The following is a 10722-nucleotide window of genomic DNA, read 5'->3' on the forward strand; positions in this document are numbered from 1 at the left end:
ATTCCTATTTATAGTTTAAGTGTCAGTTATGTCAAATAGAAATCAAAACCAGATAAAGTCTTATTGTTGAGGGTTGTTGTATGTCTTTCGGGCTGTGTGGCCATGTTCCAGAAGTATTCTCTCCTGACGTTTCGCCCACATCTATGGCAGGCATCCTCAGAGGTTGTGATGTGGGCGAAATGTCAGGAGAGAATACTTCTGGAACATGGCCACACAGCCCGAAAAACATACAACAACCCTGTGATCCTGGCCATGAAAGCCTTCGACAACACATCTTATTGTTGACTTAATAACAATCAGAATTGCTGTTGCAGCGTTAAATCGAGGTAAATAAACAGTTCTTAACATGCATATGTACATGAAACTAGCTTTGACCCATTAACTCTTATCAGGCTTTGGCCTGCTCATGCTCCTCAGGGCGACACTAGCTTATTTAACCCTTTCAGTGCTTGACTCACATTTTTTGTGATTAAAAATACCTAGTTTTTAATATTTTTGATAAAAAATTCTATGTGAAGCTTCTGTGTATGTGTGTATGTATATTTGTATGTATGTGTGTGCCTTGTGCCTGAGAGCACCACCCTCTTTGCCCCCAGCTTGCTCCGGATGACGCCTGGCGCTGCCCACACTGCAAGCAGCTTCAGCAGGGAAGCATTACGCTGAGCTTGTGGACTTTGCCGGATGTCCTCATCATCCACCTGAAGCGCTTCCGGCAGGTGAGGGAGGCCTAGCGGGGCAGGAAACGGGACTTGGTGAAGCCCCTGGCATTGCCATTGGTTACAGCATGTGCTTCCTCCCCTGCTCCGCACAGGAAGGCGAGAGGAGGATGAAGCTGCAGAACATGGTGCGCTTCCCGTTGTCGGGCCTGGACATGACGCCACACGTGGTCAAGCGGAGCCAGAGCTCCTGGAGCCTGCCTTCCCACTGGTCCCCCTGGCGACGGCCCTATGGCTTGGGCAGGGACCCTGAGGACTTTGTCTACGACCTCTATGCTGTCTGCAATCACCACGGCACCATGCAGGGCGGGCACTACACAGGTAACCACCGAGATGGACTCTTCTCAATGGAGGATGGGTGTGTGCATGTGTGTGTGCTGTTTTGCAGGGAACCTTGTTTCTGAGCCCTTGTCTTCCCCTTCCAGCATACTGCAAGAACTCCATTGATGGTCTCTGGTACTGCTTTGATGACAGCGAGGTTCAGCAGCTGGCGGAGAACGAGGTCTGCAAGCAGACGGCCTACATCCTTTTCTACCAGAGGCGCACTGCCATCCCCTCCTGGTCGGCCAACAGCTCCGTGGCAGGTGAGGGTTTCCCTGGTTGGAAGGCCTGGGGATATCCCCCTAAATAGACAGAAGTGAATTCCCAGCTCTCTTCGAACCCTGTTGAATTTTCCTGAGCCTTTTGTCACTTTCTTCAGGGCCTTTTCACTCCTAGTCACTTACATGGAGCTTCTCAGGAGCCTTTGCTGACTTCTCTGCCAATGCTCAACTTTAGGCTTTGTTCCTCCTAGTGGGGACTTTTGTTTATGTTTTTATTTTGTTTTCTGATTTTTATTATTATTATGTTAATTATTTTAATTATTATTCTTTTTTGTGGAGACTTATAATTTTCTTGCAGGCTCATGTTTATCACTGATGACTGAGCTCAGCGAAACACACTATTTAATTATATTATGTTTATTATGTTCATTGAACTTCAATTATGGATTATTTTTATTTAGTTTTATAAGTTTATTTTGGGATTGTTTTCCACTGTTTTGATTTGATTTATCATTGTCTGTTTTCGGCATTGAATCTTAGCCGTTTTGTTACTTTTATTGGAAACTACATTGAGTCTCCTCGGGGAGATAGGGCGGGGTACACATAAATTATTATTATTGTTGTTTTTGTTGTTATTATTATTTTATTATGACACAGCAAACAAGATAGATATGCTGGATTTCGTATCACAAAATCTCAAGTCGAACACTTCCCAGTGTCTAGGACTGTGTGATGTATTTTCGGATGATGCGCGCAGATCCCAGTCAGGTGGCCTTTTGCAGTTGGCAGATCGTAATTTTGTCAATGTCTATTGTTTCCAAATGCCGGCTGAGATCTTTTGGCACGGCACCCAATGTACTGATCACCACCGGGACCACCTGCACTGGTTTCTGCCAGCGTCTTTGCAGTTCAATCTTGAGGTCCTGATAGCGGCTGAGTTTTTCCTGTTGTTTTTCGTCAATGCGACTGTCACCTGGGATGGCAACATCAATGATCCAAACCTTCTTTTTTCCTCTTCTTCTTCTTCTTCTTCTTCTTCTTCTTCTTCTTCTTCTTATTATTATTATTATTATTATTATTATTATTATTATTATTATTTGCCAATTCAGATCTTGCTGCTGTTGGCTAACTCAATGCTTCTTAAGCTGCCCAATATGTAGGGTCAACATCTTTGCCCCTTTTGCCAGGGATCAGTATTTGTGACCCTTGGCTAAAATGGTGTCTTTCTTTCCTGGAGGCAAGAATGATCTTGTCACACAGTGGAATATGGTAAGAACTGTAAGGAGAGCAGGAGCATTTATTTTCTTGGCCTTGGACAGGGCGAGGACACTGTTTCCCATAGCAAAGGAAATAGGCCACAACACTTGAGAGGAAGTATCTGCATATCTTATGAATACATAGAACTGAGTTCCCATCCAAGTTACTGCAAAAGTATCTTTTAGGTAAAATGTTGCTCAGATGACCGGCTGGTGCAGATCTCACCCTTGGTCCATTGCCTAGACAGGTTTCCTTTTTGTGTTGTCGAAGGCTTTCGTGGCCGGAATCACTGGGTTGCTGTGAGTTTTCCAGACTGTATGGCCATGTTCCAGAAGCATTCTTTCCTGATGTTTCGCCTGCATCTATGGCAGGCATCCTCACATCCTCACAACCTCTGAGAATGCCTGCTGTAGATGTGGGCGAAATGTTAGGAGAGAATGCTTCTGGAACAGGGCCATACAGCCAGGAAAACGCATAGCAGCCCAGATCTCCTTTTCCCTCTCTCTCTTCCTCTTTCAAAATCACGGTCTGGGAGCAGAAGTCTGTTCTCTGCCTTGGTGTTTCATGTATACTCTGAGACTGTCACTGATGAATTCTCTCCTTCACCCTGGTTTCCCTCCTCTTTCTGCCTCATACCTTAGTGAGCTTCTCTCGCCCCAAACCTTCCCCAATAGATCCCCTTATAATGGCATGCAACTGGCTTGTGGTTGTTGCCTCTGTGTATGTGTGCCACTGCTAAATGTCCCAAGGCTCAGAAGGACCCTGATGTCCACAGCTAGTGGTGCCCTTGGTCCCTGTAGCCTCTTCCTCCAGCACAACCCCCTGCCCTCCCGCCTAACCCTCACCCCTTTGGCACCCGCTGTAGCCTGACCCCAGTGCCCTTCTTCTTCTCCTTCCTACGCAGGATCCACAAGCTCCTCCTTGTGCGAGCACTGGGTCAGCCGGCTCCCCGGGAGCAAGCAGCCCAGCATCGCCTCGGCCGCCTCCTCCCGACGCACCTCCCTGGCCTCCCTCTCGGAGTCTGTGGAGCTGATGGGGGAGAGGAGCGAAGATGACGGTAAGGAGGAGGGGATGAGTGGGGGAGATGGTGTGATTGAGCCTGGTCTGTGTGAAGGTGGGGGTTCTTGGCACGGGAAAGCAGGAGTCAGGACACAGAGATGGCAGCCTCCTCAGCCCCTTGGGACGAGGGAAGCAGTGAGAGGCCTCAGCCAGTCCTTTCTTGTCATCACTGGCTCCTCCTTTGTTGCTCTTCATTTCTCATAGACCGTATCTGTTCTCAGTGATGGTCAGTGCAAGTGCTCCCTTAATCATGGGCCTCACTTCTGGGTTATTCTATGCCAAGTGGTCTAAAATTTAAAAAGGTTCTCACCATCATATTCTCCAACTTTGTTCAAATTTTAGCTGTAGCGCCAGTCAGGTGTTATTTATTTATTTATTTATTTATTAGACTTGTATACCGCTACTCCCAATTTGGCTTGGAGCGGTTTACGGAAATAGATTAAAACAATACAATTAGCTTTAAAATAACAATAAGAACAGACATAGCCTCGAGTTTTTCACCCATCGAAAGCTTGTCGGAAAAGAAAGGTTTTGCAGGCTTTCCGAAAGGCAAGTAGGTCTCGGATAGTTCGATAGTTCGGATAGTTAACTTAGTTAAACTAAGTTTCCCAAAATTTGAGGTCTCTACCTGCAGTAGTTGCTGATCTAGATGCCCTTATCCAAAGGGTAGTCAGTCAGCAAGTGGACAACATTTAAGAAAATGACATTTTTGGGGTCTAATAAAATTGAAACTCAATGTATAAGAATGGCTAGGAAATTGAAATCATGTATAGTTTTTTTCCTGCTGATTTCGATGAAATTAATTTTAACATTATGGGTGCAAAAGCCAGATAAATAAGCTGACTCAAAAGTGTGCATCAAAATGTGTTGCGACAAATTTTGACCAATATTCAGACTGCAACAATTTCCATGCAAACAAAAATACGGACTTGAAATGTGGACCAAGCATTATTCTTGTGCATGACATAATAAGGCCAAATTTGCAACTACCCAGCATCTATAACTGCCCTGCAGGATCTCTTCAAATTGGGCACTTTTGGCACAAATGGTAACATCTACCAAAGTTCAAAGCCAATGATTAAATAAGCATCTACCTGAATATGTTTGTGAATAGTATCATCTGAAAGAGAAAATGTTGCTCTTCAAAACTAATATGTTTTTGTTTTGCAATACAACCATTAAGTATCTATTTACTCAGGTCAAAGTATGTTATATATCACATTGAAACCAGCATCCCCATTGCCATAGGGACCACTGTTGGGAATCATCCTGGACTACTCAAGTCTAAATGTACAGTAGAGTCTCACTTATCCAACATAAACGGGCCGGCAGAACGTTGGATAAGTGAATATGTTGGATAATGAGGGATTAAGGAAAAGCCTATTAAACATCAAATTAGGTTATGATGTTACAAATTAAGCATCAAAACATTATGTTATACAACAAATTTGACAGAAAAAGTAGTTCAATACGCAGTAATGCTATGTAGTACTGTATTTACGAATTTAGCACCAAAATATCACGATGTATTGAAAACATTGACTACAAAAATGCGTTGGATAATCCAGAACGTTGGATAAGCGAGTGTTGGATAAGTGGGGCTCTACTGTAGTTAGATAGATGATAGAATTAGATTGAGGGAATCCTTTCCCTGTTTCCAAAGCATGCCTAGACAGGCTTTACAGTGTTTCACTCTATCCTGTGTAGTCACATCCCTTACTTTGAAGTCAGTAGAAATGTGAATCTTTAGGGACACTAACTTCCCATTGGTCAGAATGTCTTTTATGGCCCCAATAAACTGGACCATGAGGTTGGAACCATTTTGGTTCAGTCTTCTCCCTTTATTCTTCAAGCTAACAACACGTCCTGCCATTTCTCCTGGCAAGATGTAACTATTTAGATGTTTGTTATTTTTCCTTTCTTATTTTTCCTTAGAAACCAGTCTAGAGTAGACTAGACAGCTCCCAAGCCTTTCTATCTACAATGTTCTTTTTACCTGAATAAATACTTTTTTAACTTTTATTGAGACTCTGCAGTCCATTGCAATCGTAAATGGTCAAAGGCCTCTCTTTGCTCGCCCTGTGTAAGTAACTGCTGCATTTGAAAGCTTTGCTTTTGCTACTCTGCTGATTTTTGGTGGAATCTCCCCCAGAGAGGGTTAAATTGAGTCTTACCCGCTCAGAGATTACCACAACAGCCACGCCTGATAGCCATGCAATAACTGGCAGGGCCATGAGGGTGTGTAAAGCATAATGCATAAATGCACAAATTATAACACATTTTGACCTGAGTAAAATTGAACAAAATTGGAAACATGATGGTGGGAAGGTTTAGACCATTCAGCATTGAATGACCAATAACAATAAGCATTAAAAGCAACACCCTCCCATTAAAATAACAATCAAGGGCTTAGCAACATAAGAAGGCCTGTTGGTGCTTTCTTGATTTTTCTAAGCTTAGTATAGGTCTTTTTCATACAGACCTCAAAGTGTTCAGTGTATATTCCCAAGCAGCATGTTGCTCTGAGGGAAAAGAGGGAGGAATGCATGTTTTGCCTCTGTATGCAGTGTGTGTTCCTGCCCCATCCCAACCTTTCCCTTCCGTTCTGCAGGTGGCTTCTCCACACGGCCCTTTGTGAGGAGTGTCCAGCGCCAGAGCTGCTCCTCCCGCTCCTCGGTGACCAGCCCTTTGGCCGTGAGCGAGAACGGCATCCGCCCCTCCTGGTCACTCTCAGCCAAGCTGCAGATGCGCTCCCACTCGCCCTCGCGCTTCCCAGGGGACTCTCCAGTCCACGGCTCGGCCTCCACTTTGGAGCGCATCGGGGAGTCCGTGGGCCACAAGGTCTCCACCTCCTGCTTTGGCAGCCTGAGGAGCCTCTCTGGGAGCCACCTAGAGCCCAGCGGCAGCAGCGGAGGGGGCCACCGGGAGCACCGGACTCTTGGTCGCGCTCCCCTGGCGGTCATGGAGGGCGTCTTCCGAGACGAGCCTCCGGTGCGCAAAGCGAGTGCGGACTCCCACGGCAAGGCTGAGAGGAACGGCTCCGCCTTGGACCCCTTTGACAACAACAATCAGATCGCCTTTGTTGACCAGAGCGATTCTGTCGAAAGCTCTCCTGTCAAGGAGGGGAGGAGCTTCCCTTCTGCAAAGCCAGAGGAGACCCCACCAAAGGCCGCTCCCTCCAAACGCGCCTCAGAGCCAGAAAAGAGCTCCAGGAAAGTGAGGCCGACTTCGTCTGGACAGGACTCCCAGAAGCCGCGCCAGTCAAACTCCTCGCCCCCGCCTCCCTCTAAAGCTTTGCGCGCCCGGAACAGGCCAGATTCCTCCCGGACGAGCGGACGGCACAGCTCCTCTGCCTCAGGGCAGGCCCGGAAGGAGTCCAAGGCCCACGACGGAAATACCGGACCCTCTTCGCAGCAGCAGAGGCAGAAGTCTTTTTCTTCCTCCTCGGCCTCAAGAAGGAATTCGGGTTCTTCGACACGGGGCCACGCTCCCTCCACCAAGGGCAGGACTTCCGACCGCAGCCTCAGCCGGGAGGGCTCCAAGCTCAGCCTGGCCTCGGACAAGGCCAGCGCCAACACTGGCTCTCCACGGATCGGCCAGTCACGTGGCGGCGGCAGCAGTGAGGGCCGGACGCCGGACGGGAGGCAGGTGCGCAGCTCCTCTATGGCCAGCCTCCGTTCGCCTACTGCTGGGCCCCGCTCCAGCCTCAAGAGGGACAGCAAGTCGGACGAGAAGGGACTCTCCTTCTTCAAGTCGGCCCTGCGCCAGAAGGAGACCCGCCGCTCGGCTGACCTGGGCAAAACCACGCTTCTCTCCAAGAAGGCGGCGGCGGCAGCAGGGAAGAATCTCCCCGAGGAGAAAGCAGAGAAGCGAGGGGCCCATCCGGCGTCCGATCGCCCCAATGCCAGCACCGCCGGGCCCAAGGAGGCTTCGCCCGCCAAACACGCGCTGCTCCTGAACCACCACCGGAAATCCAAGTCTTCCCCGCTGGAGGCCACTTCCACGTCGCCCAGCCCTCGCAAGCCCCCCGCCAGCACTCCTGCCTCCGCACGGCCCCCCGCCAAGGCTCAGTGAGCCCCCAACCTCTCAATCAGGCATGGGCAAACCTTGGCCCTCCCTCCAGGTGTTTTGGACTTCAACTCCCACAGTTTTCCTCCTCCTCGGACTGGATGGCCGGTGAGGTCTCTTCCAACTCTATGATTCTATGTTTCTATGATTCTAATTCCTAACAGCCTCAGGTATTGGACAAATTGGAAAATAACCGCACCCAGTCTCTAGGCACATATCCTTTTGGCAATTGTGAATCTCCATGAATATGTGGAGACTACTCTTTGAAAACCACTAGTCAAGAAGAGCATGACCTTGTTAAAAGTCAACTCTTTGAACAAGTTATATTCACATGCATTCATGTAATGGCACACAGGTAACTCAGCTGTTAAACTGAAGAGCCATTTATTTATTTATTTATTATTTACAGCATTTATATTCTGCCCATCTCACCCCGAAGGAGACTCAGGGCGGATCACATTACACATATAGGCAAACATTCAATGCCTTTTAACATAGAACAAAGACAAACAAACATAGGCTCCGAGCCGGGCCTCGAACTCATGACCTCCTGGTCAGAGTGATTCATTGCAGTGATTGATTACAGCTGCTCTCCAGCCTGCGCCACAGCCCGAGCCATGTCTTTGAACTGCCAAGGGCCAAGGGCACTACAAAAATATATTTGGTTAGCTGAGGATGGTTGTTTCTTTGAAGTTGAAATTGCAGTTGCATTTGCCCAAAACATATACACCCCTTTAAAAATCTTTTAGTTTAAAATATACACTCAGAGATAAAAAAACAAAGTCTTCTTTGAAAAATAACATATCTTGTTTACTCATAAACATCTTGTATTAATTCGCTGTGAAGGCACATTTCTTATTGGAGTTCAGATACAGAATAATAATAATAATATAATAATAATAACTTTATTTTTGTATGCCGCCACCATCTCCCCAAAGGGACTTGGGACAAGCCCACAGATAGGATATAGCTTCTCTGTGTGTGTGTGTTTTTTCGTGTCAGGAGCGACTTGAGAAACTGCAAGTTGCTTCTGGTGTGAGAGAATTGGCCGTCTGCAAGGACATTGCCTAGGGGACACCTGAATGTTTTGATGTTTTTACCATCCTTGTGGGAGACTTCTCTCCTGTCCCCGCATGGAGCTGGAGCTGATAGAGGGAGCTCATCCGCGCTCTCCCTGGGTTGGATTTGAACCTGCCAGCCTTCAGGTCAGCAAGCCAACCTTCATGTCACAAGGCTTTAACCCACTACGCCATCGGGGGCTCCCTGTTGAGTACACAGGGTATTATTCTTAATCAACAGTCCATAGTCTTTAAGTATACTTGTACTCACTGAAATCCATAAGCATACTTCTATATTGAAGTCCAAACAGCAAAGTACATGCATCCACCTCCACTGAGGTCTGGTGCAAATGTGAATACAAAATGGAGCCTTGAGCCTGAACATGCTCAGTACGATCACATGTCTATAACCCTCCCACACATGGAATACAAATATACACGTTAACAAATAAATACAGTAGAGTCTCACTTATCCAACATAAACGGGCCGGCAGAATGTTGGATAAGCGAATATGTTGGATAATAAGGAGGCATTAAGGAAAAGCCTATTAAACATCAAATTAGGTTATGATTTTACAAATGAAGCACCAAAACATCATGTTAGACAACAAATTTGGCAGAAAAAGTAGTTCAATACGCAGTAATGCTATGTAGTAATTACTGTATGTATGAATTTAGCACCAAAATATTACGATATATTGAAAACATTGACTACAAAAATGCCTTGGATAATCCAGAATGTTGGATAAGCGAGTGTTGGATAAGTGAGACTCTACTGTAATTTAGCACCAAAATATCATGATATATTGAAAACATTGACTATAAAAATGGCTTGGATTATCCAGAACGTTGGATAAGCGAGTGTTGGATAAGTGAGACTCTATTGTACTTATACTCACAAAAATCCATAAGCATACTTCTATATTGAAGTCCAAAACAGTCTCTGCATCCAAGCCCAACGGATTATATATCCACACAATCAAACATCCACGTTTTTAAATGCAAATGTGAATACAAAATGGAGCCTTGAGCCTGAACATGAACATGTTCAGTACGATCACATGTCTATAACCCTCCCACACATGGAATACAAATATACACGTTAACAAATAAATAGTGAGAGGCTTGGGAGTTTGCTATTTCCAACATAGGCTATTTCCAACATAGGCCTCTTCCTTAAGCGGCTGAGGAGCAAAAGGAAAGGACCTGAGGCTGTTAGGAATTGTGGGAGTTGTAGTCCAAAACACCTCCACTGAGGTCTGATGCAAATGTGAATACAAAATGGAGCCTTGAGCCTGAACATGTTCAGTACGATCACATGTCTATAACCCTCCCACACATGGAATACAAATATACACGTTAACAAATAAATAGTGAGAGGCTTGGGAGTCTGCTATTTCCAACATAGGCCCCTTCCTTAAGCGGCTGAGGAGCAAAAGGAAAGGACCTGAGGCTGTTAGGAATTGTGGGAGTTGTAGTCCAAAACACCTGGAGGGCCAAAGTGTGCCCATGCCTGCCCTAAATGCTGATGCCAATTCCGCTGCCGGGCTGGTTCCACAAACACCCCCTTGGGCTTTGCATCCTCTGTGTTGTCTTTGGCTCATGTGCCTCACCTGTCGGAAGACTAGTGTCCAAGCGCCTTCTGACTCCGCCATCATACCAAATACCTACAGGGCAACCTCCCCTGCAGCTGGCTCTTGTTATTGTGGGAGGAGGTAGGGAGGGGGGCCTGCCACCAAAGGACACAACACCCCCCCCCCCCTTTTTGGCCCCTGCTGCTTCTCCGCTAACCCTGTGCCACTCTGTACAGAAGCAGCCCTTTGAGGGAACCAAGCCCTTTTGCTTCGAGCGAGCGTCACCCTGGGCCTGCGCTGCTGCTACTGCTGCGTGGCCTTTGTCTTTGGTGCCCCCCCCCCCCTTTGCCCCATGTCCCCAACCTCCCCAGTCTCCCCAGTCTCCCTGCTTCTTAAAGGGCAATATCTCAACGCTAATGTTGTTTCTCAGGTAAACGCTCAGCCGGAA

The 10722-nt window shown here is 46.8% G+C and overlaps 1 protein-coding gene across 1 annotated transcript in view; it reads left to right on the forward strand.

The window, feature by feature from the left end:
* Positions 1 to 9378, forward strand: part of usp31 (ubiquitin specific peptidase 31) — a 41929-nt gene extending 32551 nt beyond the window's left edge. The window contains exons 12-16 of the mRNA XM_003229451.4: positions 597 to 716; positions 812 to 1037; positions 1142 to 1300; positions 3420 to 3572; positions 6186 to 9378. Of these exons, the coding sequence (XP_003229499.3) occupies positions 597 to 716; positions 812 to 1037; positions 1142 to 1300; positions 3420 to 3572; positions 6186 to 7648 (2121 nt within the window). The 3' untranslated portion in view covers positions 7649 to 9378. The remainder of the gene's footprint in view (positions 1 to 596; positions 717 to 811; positions 1038 to 1141; positions 1301 to 3419; positions 3573 to 6185) is intronic.
* Positions 9379 to 10722: the final 1344 nt, after the last annotated feature.

This window comes from Anolis carolinensis, unplaced genomic scaffold (assembly GCF_035594765.1).
Source record: "Anolis carolinensis isolate JA03-04 unplaced genomic scaffold, rAnoCar3.1.pri scaffold_13, whole genome shotgun sequence".
NCBI classification, from domain to species: Eukaryota; Metazoa; Chordata; class Lepidosauria; order Squamata; family Dactyloidae; genus Anolis; species Anolis carolinensis.